This window comes from Nymphaea colorata, chromosome 4, assembly GCF_008831285.2.
Source record: "Nymphaea colorata isolate Beijing-Zhang1983 chromosome 4, ASM883128v2, whole genome shotgun sequence".
NCBI classification, from domain to species: Eukaryota; Viridiplantae; Streptophyta; class Magnoliopsida; order Nymphaeales; family Nymphaeaceae; genus Nymphaea; species Nymphaea colorata.
The window spans coordinates 25,747,549-25,766,094 of record NC_045141.1 but is presented as its reverse complement, the minus strand read 5'-3'; the positions used below and the strand labels follow the sequence as shown (position 1 = coordinate 25,766,094).

Sequence of the window (18,546 nt, the reverse complement as noted above, 5' to 3'; positions counted from 1 at the left end):
GATCCTATTTCAAATAAATGTTGTATATTAATCCCAAATCCATATATTTTGAAATGACTCAGTTATATATTAGAAAGCCCTGTTCAAATTAAATATGAAAATATTTAAACTTTTTTTTCTCCTTGGTATTCTGATGAAAATTTGAATCCAAATATATAAATATCCGATATAGTTAAATATGGTAAAAGAAAGGTACATCAACATAGTCGCCGCATGAAGCGGCTTCATCTGCCAAAGAAGCTCTCCGCATCGAACTCTCATTCTTGAACAGAAGGAAGGTCGTTTCTTCGAGGTAAGGACGCACTCTGCCCCCAGCGCCGGGTGTGCCCTCAATCTGGTACGTTCGTCTCTGCCCGAAGCCCCATTTTGAGGAGAGCTCTGCGTTTGGGTTCCCCTCTGCTTCCTGAACTACCGAAAGGGGCCAAGAACTCAAACGATAGCTTCATCCGTGGGAGGCTCCTGCCAAGCTCCTCCCGTCGGCCCGATGTCCGGCGAGCATCTCCGAGGGTTCCCTCGGTTCCCCGATATTGGAAACCCTCATTCTCTTCAGAGGTCTAACTCGCGTTTTACTTCGAATTTCATAATTCTCGTCTCCAATTTGGATTAATATATAATGTGAAAGTCCATTTTATTGCACGGGAATACCTAAGGTATTGTATGATACATTGGAATTTTTGGAACTGAACTTGATTCCATGGATTGGGGGAATGGAAACTTTGCTCCCCATTTCTTGCTTAGAAAGAGAGCATGAAGTTTGAAAAATTATGAAATTTGTACTGAGCTGTTGTAGGAAAAAAGAAAGGATCTTCAATGTTCATCCCCTATATTATAACTTCGTCCATCTTTCAATTCTACTGAGCTGGATTCTACACTCTTAGTTGGGCATGTTATTCTCCATTTTATCTACAGTTTGAGGTTTTCATGTTTTTTTAGCCATTGAACAGGTTGTTGTGGAGTGGAGGTCATGTTTTAAGTAATGAATATAGATTGCCAACGGTAATAATTCTTTTGTCTGTCTTTATTTTATCCATTCTGCATTCAAACAGCGTTAGGCAAGTCGATGGGACACTTATATATATATATATATATATATATATATATAACTATATATATATATTTGAACATGTTAATATGAAAATAAGAAAACACGAAGAAGCTGCCCACCTCATATGTAGCTCCACCACTCATATATGTATTCGCTAAAATTAAATGGAAAAGGTAAAATACAAGAAAAATAGATATGACAAAGTTAGCACTTAATCTTCTTTCGTGCAAATAGTGCGGTCTGTCATTTTTTAATAAAAGAATACACGTACGAACAAATTCAGTATGAGCTCCTACTTGAATGTACACACAAAAAGATGACTTGCATAAAGTTCTGTATGAAAAAATCATTTGTGTTAAAATGGTCAAACACGGCGCCGTTTTAATTTAGTTCCCTTCCTACTGCTGTGAGTTCCCTGAAAATCATCCAATGGGCGGCATACTGTCGGTGAGTATCCTTCCCCACTTAGACCGGCCATGAATAATCCTTCTCCTCCTGCAAGTCAACGGTGGGCGTTCCTTTATATTCGACTTCCCATTTGCTTCATCAAGCGTCCAAACGGAAGCCATGGCTCCTGGGTTCGCTGCCATGGAGCTCTTCTTCCACTTCCTGATCCTCTTCTGCCTCGCCGCTGCCGCTGCATCTCCGCCAAAGGCTCTCGTCCTTCCGGTCACCAAGGACGCCAGCACTCGACTCTACGTCACCACACTCCAACACAAGACGCCTCTCCTCCCCGACAAATTCGTCGTTGACATTGGATCCGCCTACCTTTGGGTCTACTGCGACGAAGGGTATCGGTCCACCACCTACCGCTCCGCCCCCTGCCGCTCCTCCACCTGCACCTTCGCCCGAGCCCGAGACTGCAACCTGGTCTGTATGGAACCGCAGCCCAGACCGGGCTGCACCAACAACACCTGCACCGGTATGGTCGGTAACACCGTCGCCGCCCTCGAACATATGTTCACGTACGGCTTGCTCGCCGACGACGTACTCGCCCTCCGATCTACCGATGGCCGGAGAGTCGGTCCTCTGGTCACGGTACCGCATTTCCTCTTCATATGCGGTCCCCTTATCCTTCTACAGGGCCTGCCGTCGGGAAGCGCCGGGATGTTCGGGTTGGGCCAATGGGAGGTCAGTCCCCCGAAGCAATTGGCTAGTCGGTTCGGACTCAAGAAGAAATTCGCCATCTGTCTGTCGCCGTCGACGACGTCTCCCGGCGCCATCTTCTTCGGCGACGGCCCCTACGTGCTGCTCCCCGGCGCCGACGTGTCAAAGCCGCTTGCCTACACCAAGCTCCTGAACAACCCGGTTGCCATTTCCCATGGCTCCTACTCGACGATTGAGCCGACCATCGAGTACTTCGTGAAGCTGACCTCCATCATGGTGAACGGCAAGGCGGTTCCCGTGAACGCCACGCTTCTGGAGCTGCGGAATGGCAATGGGGGAACGAAGATCAGCACGGTGGACACGCACACTTGGCTCGAGAGCTCGATCTACGCGGCGCTGGAGGCGGCGTTCTTGAAGGAGGCGACGGCCATGGGCATCGCGAGGGTGGCATCGCCCGCAAACTGGCCGCCCTTCCGAGCGTGCTTCAGCAGTAAGAACGTGACGAGCACGAGGCTTGGGTGGGCGGTGCCGGAGATCGAGCTGCAGTTTCAGGGGGCAAGCTTCGGGTGGAAGATCTATGGCTCTAATTCCATGGTGGACATGGGCAATGGAGTTATGTGCTTGGGGTTCCTGGATGCGGCCGGGACGGCCAACACGGCGTCGGTCGTGATCGGAGGATACCAACTGGAGAACCATCTGCTGGAGTTCGATCTCGAGCAGTCCACGATGGGTTTCGGCTCCACACTCTTGCTCAGGCAGACAACCTGTGCCAACTTCAATTTCTCTTCTGCTTAGTTGGATATTGGAATCAATTAGTCCAAAAGAAGTGTATCGGTGTGCTTCGATCATGGAAAATAAATCAAAAGAAGGTTGTCTGTTTTGGCAACCTCATATCTGATATCCAAAGCTACCTCATATCAGCGGAGGTCTTCATCGATGTGTAGGCCAACCCTTCTTCCTCGGACTACAGATCCATAGTTTTCATAATATATTGTAAATATCAAATCTAGAGTTGTAAAATCCAAGGTGAATTCACCTGACGCAGATTTGGTATCAGCCTCGATCTCAGAGCAGAAAGAAATGAGGCTCTTCATGGATATAATACCAAGTATATTAGTAATGGAGGTGCTTTTGAGAACATTCCAAACTGACGATTGATTTTTTTCTCCTTCGTCTACTTCTCCTTTTTTCTGAAGGCGCTTGGTCGAGTCTAGCGAAGGCGCACTTGCGAAAGTTAGATTCCCTCGTCTGTACATGAGGTGATGATTGCTAAATGTTTCCTAACATTTAGCCTAGCATGTATTATTACCTAACATGTCGGTAGTTTGTTTCCAATTTATCCATTCTGCTCGAATCCTGCTAGTGGTGTCTTCATCAGCTTCCTTGTTGTAACATGATCCTACGTCCTAAAGCCTGCTAGTGGTATCTTCATCAGTGTCCCCTCTTATGGTGACTGTTTAATTTCCAAATTTTGAACCGTAATCACTTTGCCACGAGTAACTCCTCCACCAGATAAATACTTTATATATAATTTGTAACTTATTGTTTACCTGCTAACCATCTCTCTGGTTCAAAACTTATCATTTCCTTTGTATCTCATCACTGTTTTAGCTAGTAAAGTACATTGTGTAATCCAGTTGAGTATAAGATTTGGTGCTGGCTATTCATAATTTTTGATGGTCATCTTGTTTCCACTGCCTTTTTTGGAAGTTAGGTTGAATTCTTGTATTGGCATTGTTATTTTATTGTCGATATAATTTTGTTTGGAAGTGATATAAAGCAACACATGTAGTGCACTGATCTGTTTTCTGTCTTAACAGGTCTAAAACATTAATGCTAAGAATGGTTCTGGCTGTAGCATAGGGTGTTGCTGCACCATTTCTTGTCGTAGCCATCGCATGGTCTAGTTACCTTTTATTAGTCTGCTGACTTGCCAATGCTAATCCTCTTCAAAAGCATTCATCTTCGACATGGAGTTGTTCTTGACATTGAGTCTTGATGGCCAGTAGAACCTTTTGACTGTAATTTATTTTTGAATTGTTTGTTCCTTCCATATACTGAGAATCCTTTCTCTTCTCCCTTTTTCAAGAAAAGAAACCGAATCATCTGAGAGATTTCCTCATTATAATTGGTTGTGGAAATTATTTGGGCTGATTGTCCTTTCTAGTTTTGGAACAGAGGATCAACATTTGAAGCGTGTTACTATTATGTTCCAGAGCATATTTCCCTCAATTAACATTAACACGGTCAGTTGAAGTGTTTGCCCAAGATTTGGACTGTTTTTGTTACTTTCTCTTCATCCAATTGTTTTCTCATGTGATAAAATAGTCTCAGCCAAGAAACAAACCAGAACTAAGTTCTTGATATTCATTTCCTAAGATCTTGAGTAATTCTTTTTACTAAGTAGTGAAACCATGATTTTTTTTTTCTTTGATGTTACACAAGATTTTGATGGCTTGAGTAGTTTTAAAACAAAGTACTTGATCCATTATGTATGCAATTCAGTGAATCATAGTATAGTCTTGGCCAAGGACTAATGTCCTTCTCTCATATGTGAAGGGCTGGGTGCTGATCAGAAAGTGAAGCAGCAAATGAAGCAACAGCAGTGAGTTGGCCAACTGATCTTGGCAGAGTAAACAACGTGTCGACAAAAAATGCCGTCTTGATGATGAGGGAGTTACCAGGTTATACATCCTTCTTAACCTGCTTCATTTCGTAAGGCGGGATATATGTATGAACAACAGATAATGAGTTCAAAGTTTAAGGGGGAAGATATTGGCTTCCAGAGTTTGTGAATGTCAGTGACCTTAACCTAATTTCAACAAGTCACACTGGAAGCGCAGATAAAGAATTGGAGATTTTAGAGGGTTCAGACCATAGAAACAGACGCGCACAGTCTATTGATCAAGTGTTCAGTTACAGAAAGCGATGCCATATTTGAAGCAGGAATACTTGTGAATTGTCTGGGAGACTTGATAGTATCATATTCCATGGATGGTTCTTGTGGTTGAGACTTATGCAAACTCAAATTGTTGATACGCGATTAGGAAGACCTAGATATAACTTGAAATAATTAAGCTTCTTACTTTTACTAGTAGGCTAATATGAGTGGGATGGGCATTTTGATTTATTGCTGGATCTCATATATTTACTTACCCTTTTCGTTTTGGTGCTAAGACTGGGTAGTCATTAACCCGTTGTTGCTTGAAATGCAGGTAATTTAAAGAGAAAGCTAGCGATGAGTAATGTTGCTCCTCTTGAGAGTTGGTTTCGAACCCGTGAAGAACTATTCAACTTCAATCCTCTTTTAAAGTTGCAGTTAATCATCAAGTGGCAAAATTGCGTCAACGGCAGACTATTTGACCTGATAAATTCGATGGTCTGGCCACCATGGATCCGAGAAAGCAGGCACTGGGCGTCTCTTTGCAAATTTTGCCGTGTTATATGTAATATGATTCATAGAGCAGTTTTCAGCGTCGAACTGATGTTTTAAAGATCAAAAGTGCAAATTGAACTCTCTCTCTCTCTCTTTCTCTCTTCATACATTGTTGATTGCAGTTTAAAGAGTTCTGAAAGCAAAAAAGTTCCCACAGGCATATTCACTTTGATCTGCTGCATTACTAAAAGGATATTAATGCCTGTATGATGAAACTACAGATCGGTCTCTAGGGTTGGCAGGTTCCATTTCTTCCTTTCTGAAGGGGAGAGGGGAAGTGGCGCAATCTATGGGTGGGATTCGCACTAATGACTTCTGAGACGGAATTTATTGCAGCTTCCATGTTATTAACGCCAAGAAACAGACAATGAGAAGTGTGCGGTTTGTCAACGGTGCCGCCTTTCTAGTTTGTGCTTTGAAAACATTTATCTGCGACTTTTCGTCTCAGGAACCTGGAGGTGGAGGCAGGGGGAATGGAGGGCCTCTTGCTCACCTAAAGAGAGTAGCGCCTGCCCATTGGACAATGGATTGTTAACCTTTTGCTGACCTAAAGAGAGTAGCAACTGGCCGTTGAGAGTGTCTGTTGTCTTGTTTAGACGAACAGCATGATCTTGACTGGCCCCCTTCACATGACCCAGGAAGAGGGCCGTGCTATCATAAGACAATACCAGTATTAGTAGGTCATTTCCAGCAAGAGATCGCTGTCCTGGATGAGATGGGGATTCAATCCCGCACTCAGATGATAGATGGCTGTTATATCCCCCTGAAAGCATCTTACATGGAAGGCATGGTAGCAATTTGCAGAAACAATCTCCAACTATAAAATTCTAAGTCTGATCGGTACTACCTTCACAAGGAAAAACCATTAACATATATACATGGATTATGATTTTAGAGTCACTTGAAATTTACCATTTCTGCATTGTGAATCTCAATTAGTTGACACTTTTAGTTGCAGGATACCAAAACGATTGACTGAAAAGAAACCTTTTAACCTACTAATCGTCTATATGAACTTCCTTTGAAACCCGAAGGAGACGAATGAACCAGTTACATCACAGTGGGCTTTAAAGCTGAAGTTACTGATCAAGAATATAGACAATGGCCACCATAATCCTAAACATTTCCATTATGGGGAGATCAGTCCAAAGTGAAAGTTGAACCAGACTGTTTTCCAAATGATCTATTAAACGTGAAAACCTTCTAACAAACTCGACGACACAACAGTACTTTTAAGAATTAAAGGCTTTTTGATGCCTGCAGAGATGAGAAAGAAACTTTACTCTATTGATAGTTCAAGTGAATTCCCTCCCAGGACCAAGACAGTAACATATGTACAGAAGCAAAAAAGAAAGGAGAAAAAACAAAAATTGAGGTAAGATTAACCTTGTGACCGATGCTTTGGGGAAAAGTGATTAAAATTTCCCCTGATCCTGTCACAAGCACATGTCAACCTACTGGATCTAAAGATCATATCGAACGCCGTCATCAAAATTTTGGCAGTAGCTGTAGATGTCGTAGCTGAATTTCACCCTCTGCTTGTGTGCCCTCATGGCCTGCCTCCATTGTGCCTTGATCCTCCACACTAGCCTCCTCCAACAGATCATCCCATGCCATGGACTGATGGACGGCCTCGCACGAACTCTCACAAGAGCAACAGCCTCCTGCTTGCTGTTTGCTCGCTTCACTGCCATCTTCCTTCTCATGCACTGCCTTCCTACCATGGTCTCCCTGCCTTTATATCGTCTTTCCCTTAAAGATGCCATGTCACTTCGTGGCCATGGCTTGTCATAAAGAGCAATTGCCACGTCTGTGGACTCGGGTTTCAGGGCCCAAGAAGCTCTAGTGGGTGTCCTTCTTCCATATGATGACTCAGTCCTGCCATAACATAATCATGTGCAGTGCTTAAAGCAACTCCAAGTTGGTCAGAGTGCAGAATTTCTAAAGGAAAAGCTTTCTTGGGGAAGCACCATATTCTTTGGTCACACATGCATTAGAACATGTGGTTCTTTCTACTTTTTGCTTTACTAAAGTCATCAGAGATTAGGCTTGGTGTGTCATGGCCGACTGCGTGGTATCCAATAACAAAGATTTTTTTTTTTATCCAACCAAAGGATGAATCTTGCTTTATCACCATTGGAGAGTGCAGGAGAGAATAAAGCACCGAAATGTGCATTGCCTTTCTGAACTGAGACGGAAATTCACAGATTTTTTCAAAGCCTATCCAATTTAAAAGATGCAATGTTCAACCAAATACAGCCAAAGGGCTTGGTAAAGTGTTTTGACATAGAGACAACTACCATCGCCACCGCTAACCGAAGATAAGGCTGTCTCTATAAGCTTTCAGGTGGTACAGTAACCTGATAAGGCTCGTGCTTCAATCTGTTTCCAAATTATTACTTCTTTGATCAAAGATTATATAAAATGATCTTTGAATAGCATTTTGAAGAACGCATTTCATGACATGACATCACCAAGTCTAATTTGTATCGATATTTTGCACGAATTGTAGCGGAAAGATATTAATCTGATTCGGACCGCAAGGAGCAGAACAGACATATTATTGTTTAGCCTTTCTCCACCATTAGGTCGACTTTGATCAGAGCCCTTGCAGGATCCGCAACCAATGCAATTAATCTTGCAGAATCATAACAGCATCTCCTTCCATTGTATCTCACAAATTAAGCGTAACACTTGACACTGAACATAGTGGAATGCACAAGAAGGGGACATAACAGACGGCAGTCCAGAAGGCCTCCAAGAGCAAGTGGTAGCAATTAGTTGAGATAGAAGATAACCAAATTGCTGTGAGATGTCAGAGGCATGATTCTGATGTAAAATAGCTTAAAAAAAAACAAAAATATAGTGACTTTGATGATATAATCAGCCAAGAACATATCAAGCTCCAGCAGGGGTGGAGCCAGAAATTACCTTGAAATATCAATATAAAAATAAGTATTTTTTTCTGGGTTTGTGTGGGCAACTGCCTATACAGTGCCCACACCACACTTGCCTCCTTTTTCATGCCACCATCGCCATCTGACATCAGCTCTGTTTATGCGCGCTTGCGTTTGTTGCTTGAGTCGATGCGGAGACAGAATTTTGAACTTGCAGGGGAATTAATAAATTGTCTAACAAATGCAAATGCGCAAAATATAGGTTTAGTGACAATAAATAACTTTCTTGTCATACAATAACTTTGTTTTAATAATGTAGTTTCTGTACATTTGATAATGAGCAAAAGAAATCCTCGCAGTACATAACTAAAACATCATTGAAGTTACTAACCTTAAGCAAGATAAATAAGAAACTGAGGCTACCATGCATCACCAACATAAAAGAAAGAAGCCCACCCTTTTGCAGTTAAGAAGAAACATCATTCCCTAAGTAACGCTAGCATATGTTCTTAAATAAAATAAATTGTATCTTCGCTGTCTTTCTCGAAAAACAAAAATTAAGAAAAACAAAAGGGGATCAGCCTGATGCTCATTGATGTTCAAGAAACCAACTCTCAGGGTCGGATGTAGTACTCCGTTGCTTTTTGAACAGTAAGAAAACTCCAAGGTACTGAAGGCGACTATCACGATGCCCTGTTGTGCATCAAGCCTGGAGCAATCTCCTCATCTAAATGAGTGGTGGCTTGACCTGCAATGCAAGCATTACCAATTCCTTCACATGCATGCAATCAACAACGACAAAGTTAGCGTTGGCCACCCATTTATCATATTGTCGTCGAATGGGAGTAATAATATCGAAGGACCCTTCGTTCACTGGAGGCGCCTGCTTGAATGACAGGATGAGAAGTACGGGTGAAGCTAATTAAATTTTTAAGGGGTGCCAACATATAAATGAAAATAATAGTACTGAGAATTGTGGTACTGGTCCGTGTGGCAATTGCCCACACACTTAACCTACACATGCCTCCGCCTTGATTGATATGATGGTGCAAGTACAGGAATCTTTTTAATCACCAATGAAAAACGCTTGGTTTTGTCTCTCCGCTGCTTTGATCCAACGCAATAGGCTGTCGCTGTTGTGGCCGTGGCCGTGGCCGTGGCCGTCAGTAGGCAGACATGATTGGACGCTTACGAACATCACTGCTTACGTAATAAACAGATGGAAAACCCCTTTAAAAAGGCAGAGGATCTCAATTTAATAAACTCATTTTTTTTTCCTTTGAAGGATATTTTAATGTTGTCGTGGTTTTTATTTTTTTTCAAAAAAGAGAATGTACCAAAAAACAAAAAAAAGAAGAAGAAGGTCGTCAGCCAGTCGCTTCCCATCGCCGCCGGCCGTCTGCCGGCAAGAAAACGTCCCCTTGTCGAAGAAGCGGGGGAGCTGATGCCTCCCCCCCAGTGTTGGCTCTCGAGTGTCGGGCACGTTCTTTTTTTATTGTTTGCTTAAAGAGTGGGCCGTCCACACAGACGGCCCAGACCGGTCGCTCAGTTGGTATTTGGTGTGAGGAAAGACGCGCACTCTCTCTCTCGTTAAAGGAGGTTTGATATAGGGACAGACCCACATGGCAAAGACAAGAAAGGTTGGTGCCACTCATACGGAGGACAATAATGTTTTGTCCCTCAAATGCTGAATGTTGTCTAATAATTGAGGATATGTTGTACATGCATATGGTATCCTCAATTAAATTAATGTCCTTGAGTTTGAGAAACAAGCTTGTTCATGAAGCAATACATCCATGGCTTTGATTTTGACCCCATGCATTCCTTGTCCTGCAATGGAGATGCCTTGCTTTCAAATATTGCTCTCTCAGGGGACCTTCTAATAGGCATTGCTTCTTCAGCATCCTTTTATGTTACTCAACTTCCCGCATTTGATTGATAAACTTCGTCTACATGACATGCTAATCACAAAGAATTCAACTGCTGTTCATTCATTATTGTGTCTAAGTTTAAAGATTTAAATTGGCATTGAGCAAGAATTCAAGCTCTGGCATAAGTTCGCATTACGCAGTTCACCTCTAGTCGATTAAACAGATAAATAAAGGGTTTGATGTAAGTTTCCCTGTTCTTTGCTATCAAGATATTTATGAAAATGTTCAATTTGTTCCCTGATTTGTATGCATATTTTGTTGGCCTTTTAGCTGGTTTTTGTGTTTTCAGTTCTATCTATCTTCCTATTTGAATTTTAATTTCAAATTTAAAGTCTAGAAATCACGAGAAAAATGATGCCACCGAAACTTATTGACTCTCTTCATTTTGAATGTTCCCCAAATTCAATTCATTAAGCTAGTGATTGAATTCCTCAGCAAATTAAACAAACACAAAATGTTGGGGACTGGAAAAAATATCATTTCTTAAATGAATCTAGATGACCTTCTTGCCTTTCAAAGGACAGGACACACCAATAGCTTCTTGCTGTTCATTAGCCCTTCCCATGTCTGGTTAAGTTACAAAATGGGCATTCCTTGAAAGGGAAGAAAGGTCACCTGAAAATGTAAGGGGGACAATAATAAGAACATACACTATTAGAACATGATATGACAAGACAAAAAGGAGATCTACAAGCCTCGAGACGTAAACGTTCACAATTTATCTCCTGAAACTTTTGGTGGGAAAAAGTTAGAAAGACGCATTCGATCATCCGAATAATGAAAGACGCAGAAAAGAAAAAGACAGAAGAAGGTCGAAGAACTCATTGAGGTAAAAATAAAAAAGCACGCATTTGTGACTCTGGTTGGGCCCCTGGTACTGCCTCCTGTTCTTCACAATAATACAACATTGCTATTGCATTAGTAAACTTGTATTATGGTGTCTATATAAAGGGTGGGCAGTGGCCTTTACATCAGAAACCATCTTGGGTACCACCATTCTCTGCTTCTTGTCTGCTACTGGCCCTCCATCTTCGTTGGGTTTCTCTAAGATCAGAAGCAGTCGCCGGCCATTGCTCAAATCGGCTCAAGGAACAGAAGAAAAGCCATTTTCTTGGTCGGGCGAAGCAGAGGGAGGTGCCTCAAGGAGGCCGGGCCGGCCAGAGATTAGGTATTAATGACAATGCCCCTTTTTCTTGTTACTTCTTTTTCATAGTTCACGTGAAAGTGAAAGCCAAATCGAGCTCGGAAACGTTTTCCTGCTTCAAGTCGATTTCTTGGGAAACATTTTCATAGGCTCGAAGCTCCCCGTTTCAACTTGGTGGAACAATCAGTGACATTTTCATAGAAATGTTCACTGCATATTCTATTCTAACTATAAAAAAATTTACCGCATTTGGGCCCTATTTGGAAACATGGTATCTCTTTGTACTGGTGGAATTTTAATTCAAACTCCATGAGAAGTTTTAGAAACAAACAAACGTGGAACAATTGTGTCAAGAGATTTTGGGCAGTTCTAGAACTTCAGTACCAATATTAAAGGTCCTTCTAAACGTGTAGAACTTTAATGTTAGGTAAACCATTGCGTTTCACACATTAGGGGACGTGCATACAATCTCAACAGTTGTTATAAACCCAAGGAATTTTTTAGTTTCATGCACAAACACAAAACTTAAAACTAAAATGTCTGGAACAAAAGTTTCAGATCATCAAACAATGTGTGGTGCATGGAAGGTAGAACTTTGTTCTAGTTGAAGGGTAACCCATCAGCAAAAGATGATTTGCCACTCATTTGACGACAAATGGACGGAAGAAAATGATGTTACTCTTCTCAATCGATGATCATAAAAAGAAGTTCCATGTGCTTTTTAACAATGTATAACAGCTTAAAGATGTTTGTACTATCCTCATAAATTTAAGCAGGTATTTGAAAAGTTTAGGGAAGAAAAAGGCAGCATGCAATGGGCACTAAGTCCACGACACTAGATATAGATGAGCTTTTTCTTTTCTATAAAATACAATTGTTGGACACAAGTGATCTGAATCCTATCGGCTGTGACGTGGTATTGCCGTTTTCTTTGCTTGCGAAGGCCGCTAGCGGCTCACCTCTTTTTTTGTCTTTAGCCTTCTCGGCGAGGCAGGCCCAGGTGAAGTAGACCGAAAATTACGCCATCTCAAGAACGGGCCCCACAATATAGGTGAGCCCCGAGTGGTTTATTTTATAATGATCAAATATTGAGGGGTTCCGGAGAAATAGTTTGACAAATCAGACCTCAGGAAACGTGGACGGCGGAGATTCGACAGGCGATGTGTTCTATGCCACGTCAGCAGTGCAACGGCTATTAAAGGCTTTGCAACCTCCCACTTCTTCCGCCAATTCTCTCCCTCCGTCTGTCGCTTGTTTTTTCTCCGTTCCCGTTTGCATTTTGGGTTTTCGGTTCGCCCGCCAACGCGTGGAGGAAGCATTCGAAGCGAATACCCCGGGAAGATTGGAATGTCGTCCGTCGGGTGCCCGGCGAAGCTGCGTCTATCGGTGAGCGCCGCGCTCCCGCTGTGCCGACTCGCCCACGCTGGTTAGGGTTTGCGGTGAGCGGTGAGATTTCCTCCCCGTCTATCCTCGGAAATCTATTCTTCGTAACGTTCTGCTTTCATTGCTATGATCTTCCTCCTACGCATCGGCTTCTTCTTCTTCGTCTTCGTCGTTTTCTTGAGCACTGTTTGCAATCGGCTCACACTCTGTCTCGGTGATTGGCGGATTTTGTTGAGCTTCTCTTTAATTTCTTCATACGTGCGCATGTGTTCTCTATCTTGTGCCGTTCACATTGTGAAAGTTCGTTCATGAGATTTAGATGAACGAAAGAAAGACGAAATATCGAGGTTTCCGACTAGTAGGCGTTGAGCTTCCGAACTCCTTTCCGTGTCATTCTATTGGTTGGATTTCAATTTCTTCAGCACACATTGCTTGTATAATTCACGGTGCCTCTATTTATCTCTGTTTACACGACCGGACGGGATGGTGCTCTGTGCTCATTACGTAAGCCATCAGAATTTCAAGAAAAGAGCAGTCAAGAAAGCAAATGTGAAATTCATGGCCTCTTACGTGCTTCCTGTCTGATTCTGTTTTCCTTTTCCTTTTCCTTTCGTGCATCAGGAATTCGGGATCGGAATCGGAAAAGTGCTCGAGTTCAATGAGTTCCAGATCGTCCCTCTCCCTCCGGGTGGAGACCGGGCGGAGCGGCGGTTCACGGAGACACCGCTACTCGGGTGAGGCCGGGACGAGCTCGTCCCCCTTCCCGCCCGGGTCGGCGCTGGACCGAATCGCGCGGCTAGTGTCGGAGAACGCGGTGATCATCTTCGGCTTCAATGGCTGCTGCATGTGCCACGTGGCAAGGCAGCTCCTCTCCGGCATGGGCGTCAACCCGACGCTGTACGAGCTAGACGAGGAGGAGGACGGTGGCAGCAAGACGGAGGACGCCCTTGTCCGGATCGCGGGCCGGGATCCGGCCGTCCCGGCGGTCTTCATCGGCGGCAAGTTCGTCGGCGGCGTAGAGCGCCTCATGTCTATCCACATCAAGGGCAACCTCGTTCCCATGCTCAAGGACGCTGGGGCCCTCTGGCTGTGAGCCCTTCCCGCCTCTCGGATCCGCTCTGTCCTCCGCTTCTCTTTTTGTGTGAGTCTAATTTATTCACTCGATGAATCCACTGCGGCAGATTTTGGTGTGACGACGAGCGTTGTCCCTGTTTATTTGATCTTTTGGCTTGTAAAGTGAATCATGTAATTCACCTCTGCGTCCAGAGTTGCGTACTCCTCTCCTAACACAAGGAAATACGAAGAGAGTTGTATTGTACCACCCTCTGTTTTTACGGGGGGAAAGTACTCCACTTCTTGGATCCAATCGTCCCGGTAAAGGCGTATGGTGTGAGTTTTCAGCGTTTCTTATAATACATTTTCCATGCTTTTTCTAATAGGATCCCTTCAAAAGTCACAAAAATTACATGTCTTTTCTAATGTGATTTACTTTGTTCCGCAATTGGTTTGTCTAAATCACTAAATGAACCGATTCACTTGATTTGCTAATGCACTTTAGTGATCTAACTATCACTCTGACCAATTTGATTCAAAATCTGATTTTTTTATAGTGTTGATACCAATGCCTTTAAATCAAACATATAACAGAGTCCCGATCAAAATGCAATCTGCAAGTTATTAGAAATCAAGTAAGCAGCACGTTTAATACTGCAAAAAATGACAAAACGGCCGCGTCATTTGTATTAACATTGGTCATGTTTACATTTACTTGATGTGTGTAATATTCTTTTCATAGGACGTAGTTTAGCGTTAAAAGTAGCAGACCTAGTTAGGCAACCACGGACCCCCAAAAGGCTCTAACCCAGCCTAGGGTAAACTAGAATACAAATGAACTAAGGCAACCACGGAGGAAGCAAGAAAAGCATCCACGGCCAAGGCCATGAGCTGAGGCAAAATATGGCTACAAACTATACGGGCCAACGTTTATGGTAGGCGAGCATCTTATTAGATCCAATAATCAAGAGGAATCTGAGAAGTTGGATGAAACACAGCGCCCTTCTTTCTCTTTAGAACTTTAGGCTCCCTTTGTTTGATGCACAGTGATTTTATTTGGACGACTGTTCATACTCAAATTAAACACAAAGAAAATTACCCTGCCAAATTCAATGAATGAGGGTAATTTAAAAAGTTTGACTTTTTACCATCAACTTTTTTTCTATGGTACTTTTACCCTGCCACCAAAGGGGACCTGATCCTAACAAGTAAGCTTCCTTTTCTATAGGTGAAGAATGTCTTGCAATTTGAACATCTGCCCATGACGTTCAAACACAAGAAGTGGGGCTCAACTCTCTCCCAATGGAAATCTGTAGAGGAATGGACCATGGTGCTCTCTCTTTCTGGTTGATTGATGAGCAGTGGCAACACATGGATATTGATGGGCAGATGTTAAATCCATAATTGACAAACTCAACTAGAATCGCTCGAGTCAACTCGAATCGTTGCAAAATCTAGTCAAGTTTGGTCCGGTTCGCCTTAACTCAGCTCTATTCGCTCTTGGCTCGGCCTGACTTGGCCCTGACTCATCTTGATTAGCTCGATTCAACTGTAATGATTTACATTATGGTTATTTTAAAACTCATTGATGAGTCGACTCGCTACACCGATGATGATTCGATCATCTGCCGGTCCGAGTTTATGATGATTCGATCATCTGCCGATCCGAGTTTGAATCACTGGTTTATGAGCTGTGACTAAATCAGCCCTCAAATGTTAAAAGCACTACCATTACACGCACCAAGATCCCATTCGCACCCGCTGAACCGGAATGGTGATTTGCTGTAACATGAGGGCTATTTTAGTAATTAAATTTACAAGAAAAAACCCTAGCCCAAATAAAAGCTTCAAGACGTCCATTGGTTCTTCCTATCAGCAGTGCCCGCGACCATACGCCTCTGCCGCCATGTCGAAACGAGGTCCCCTTCCTCTCCTTTTCCTCCCCAAAATTCGCAGAACATGCTCTTTTCTCTTTGCAGAACATGCTCTTTTCTCCTCATTATTGGTTGTTTTTCTTTGGGTTGTGATCTGACTGCCTCCGTTGGTTTTGTTTTTTGACAGGACGTGGAGGTTCTGCCGGGAACAAATTCCGGATGTCGTTGGGACTTCCGGTGGCCGCGACTGTGAACTGCGCCGACAACACCGGGGCCAAGAACCTCTACATCATTTCCGTGAAGGGGATCAAGGGGAGGTTGAATCGCCTGCCTTCCGCCTGTATCGGGGATATGGTTATGGCCACAGTCAAGAAAGGGAAGCCCGATCTGAGGAAGAAAGTGATGCCGGCCGTCATCGTTCGTCAACGCAAGCCCTGGCGCCGAAAGGATGGTGTCTACATGTATTTTGAAGGTACCAATGATTTAATTGATATTTTTTAAGGGGATTTTAGTTTCATTTTGTCGTGTACGTTAGTTGGTGGTCTCCTCCGATACCTGTCAATTGTTTGGTGATATTGGCACTACATTTTGTTATTTTGAATTTGGAGTGGTTGTTAGAACTTCGGCCTTTTTGTTTGATTCATTCCGTTCTGGTTATTTGTCAAGGTGCATTTTCTCTTTTGTTCTTTCTTTCTCGTATTCCAAGGGTTTTAGAATTTGATTGTATACGATTTACTTTCTTTGTCTCTACGTGCGAGATGGAGGTTCTATTATTCTGTTGATTTTTCTCTTGCAGCATGACCTGTGGATTGACGATGATTAGTCCCTGTGCTGCTCTTTTTCTTTGGTTAATCTCATCGATCTGTCGTTTCATCACATCTTTCTAGACCGGGTTTAGTGTTCTCTGTCATTGCTGTTGTACTTTATGAGTGTGTGTTGTTATACTTTATGGCTATGTTTTCTTTATCACGGTCGTAGCTTCTGATGAACTAAAATAACTAGACTAAAGCTTCTGATGACCTAAAATGACCGGAGAAGGTTGTCGTCAGGATCCAGATGAAATCTGATGATGTTAAATTATTAATAGTGAACCATTGGTGCCGCTATTATGTTTTGCATGCATTGTTTGCGGCATCACCACGTTGGTCTGCACTGTTGCTATTATGTGTGGTGCTTACTTTTTGCTGAACGAGTTATATTTAGTGACATTTCTAGTATGTATATGAAATCTTGGATTTGGTGTTCTCTGAATTGGTGTAATTAAACCGTTCATGTGTAAAAGCCCTTTGAGGGAGTTCCTGGATATATTTTGGTCCTGGTCTTAGGTTCTTAGATATTTTTGTTTTGGCCTTGCTTCCTTGCCTTAAAGCCTTATATTGAAACCCTCTTCGTATGGCTACAATTAAAGAATTCAGACATGATTATCCTGTTTCAATTGTTTTTGCTTGCAATGTGTTCTCTGTTTCTTTTTCATTGAAGAAAGCATTCTAGCTGAAGGTGTTAAAGCTTGTGACAGTGCATACATGTGATCACATAAGCTGCTTAAATAATTATCTTATTTGATTCTTCCTTTGCAGATAATGCTGGTGTGATCGTGAATCCTAAGGGAGAGATGAAAGGTACGGTTCTTGATCAAGCATGAGCCCTTGTATCCCTTCTTTTTCTTTACGCCTTTGGCTTAAGATGCCGTGACTCAAAGTGTATTATCTGCATAATGCTCACCTTTGTCATTATGTCTGGATTGATTCCTAACATGCATAAGTGGGACGAATTCAAGCTGTTCTCCATGTTGAACAAGGCACAACATGAACTTGTCCCATTTTCTCTATGAAAGAATCCTATATGGGTCTCTACTTTGAGTTTTTGTAGTTTATGAACAAAATTTACCTTTGTTTTGGTACTCAATTGCAGGATCAGCTATTACGGGGCCTATTGGCAAGGAGTGCGCTGACCTGTGGCCTAGGATTGCCAGTGCAGCAAATGCTATTGTTTGAATTTTGAACATTCCAATGGTTTTGGTAGTACTTGTTTCAGTTTTACGATCGTCTTCGATTTGATGGAAAAAGTTTTCATTTTGACAATAGAGATTTTCTTTTTATTGAGTAGTGGGGTTCTAAATATATCTGTTGCGATCTTCTGCATTCCCTTACACTTCTTACGAATTGGCTTCAAATTAACCATCGCTTGCTTATGCTCTTCATTGTGTGCCCCATTTACACCAAATAAAGCATATACTGTCTCGATAAACTTGCTTGCATTATCACAATCAAGTGAAACGGGCTTGAGACTTTCATTTTGCCAACAAACTCTGAATCACCGCTACCACCTTTGATTTGCTTCTCCCGCCCATTGGCTTTCACATGAAATAGGGAATCCAGTCTAAGGCTTTATCTTCTGATGACTCGACCCTCCATGGATTAGCCAAATGAACCTTATCCTGATCATCCAGGGAGAAGACAAAATGAGGGATTCCACCCTCCCAAATGCACTGAAAAATCCCCTGGAAGTGGTCGGACTGGATTGATTTGAGTCTGTTTTAGAACTCGAGCATGAAAGGAAGACGTCATCTCAAAACTCCCGTCTGGTTGTAGTATCTTAATCACATCCAGTATCTCCCATGGATTCTACATATCGTGCATGCGATGTGGTATCATGAAGCCCAACAGGGAAGGAGGT

General features: G+C 42.7%; 3 protein-coding genes and 1 long non-coding RNA gene across 5 annotated transcripts; all 4 read left to right on the top strand.

The window, feature by feature from the left end:
• The first annotated feature begins 203 nt into the window (after positions 1-203).
• LOC116253722 (uncharacterized) lies at positions 204-5,669 on the top strand. Its single transcript, XR_004172521.2, has 3 exons — positions 204-552; positions 4,712-4,836; positions 5,368-5,669. It is a non-coding gene; the product is annotated as an uncharacterized LOC116253722 (long non-coding RNA).
• Positions 1,340-3,272, top strand: LOC116253721 (probable aspartic proteinase GIP2). The gene has a single exon (XM_031628696.2). It carries the CDS (start codon positions 1,613-1,615, stop codon positions 2,945-2,947), a length of 1,335 nt encoding a protein of 444 aa, XP_031484556.1. The 5' UTR covers positions 1,340-1,612; the 3' UTR covers positions 2,948-3,272.
• Positions 5,670-11,288: 5,619 nt separating the features above from the next.
• Positions 11,289-14,379, top strand: LOC116253120 (glutaredoxin-C1-like). 2 transcript variants are annotated; one of them, XM_031627890.2, is made up of 2 exons: positions 11,289-11,584; positions 13,565-14,379. In XM_031627890.2, the coding sequence occupies exon 2, from the start codon at positions 13,602-13,604 to the stop codon at positions 14,034-14,036; it is 435 nt and encodes a 144-aa protein (XP_031483750.1). In that variant the 5' UTR covers positions 11,289-11,584; positions 13,565-13,601; the 3' UTR covers positions 14,037-14,379. The 2 variants fall into 2 exon arrangements, with proteins under 2 accessions (XP_031483750.1, XP_031483749.1); XM_031627889.2 differs by lacking the exon at positions 11,289-11,584 and adding an exon at positions 12,781-13,006.
• A 1,384-nt stretch (positions 14,380-15,763) lies between these two features.
• LOC116252289 (60S ribosomal protein L23) lies at positions 15,764-17,975 on the top strand. Its single transcript, XM_031626446.2, has 4 exons — positions 15,764-15,915; positions 16,058-16,342; positions 17,448-17,489; positions 17,782-17,975. The coding sequence occupies exons 1-4, from the start codon at positions 15,768-15,770 to the stop codon at positions 17,862-17,864; spliced, it is 558 nt and encodes a 185-aa protein (XP_031482306.2). The 5' UTR covers positions 15,764-15,767; the 3' UTR covers positions 17,865-17,975.
• Positions 17,976-18,546: the final 571 nt, after the last annotated feature.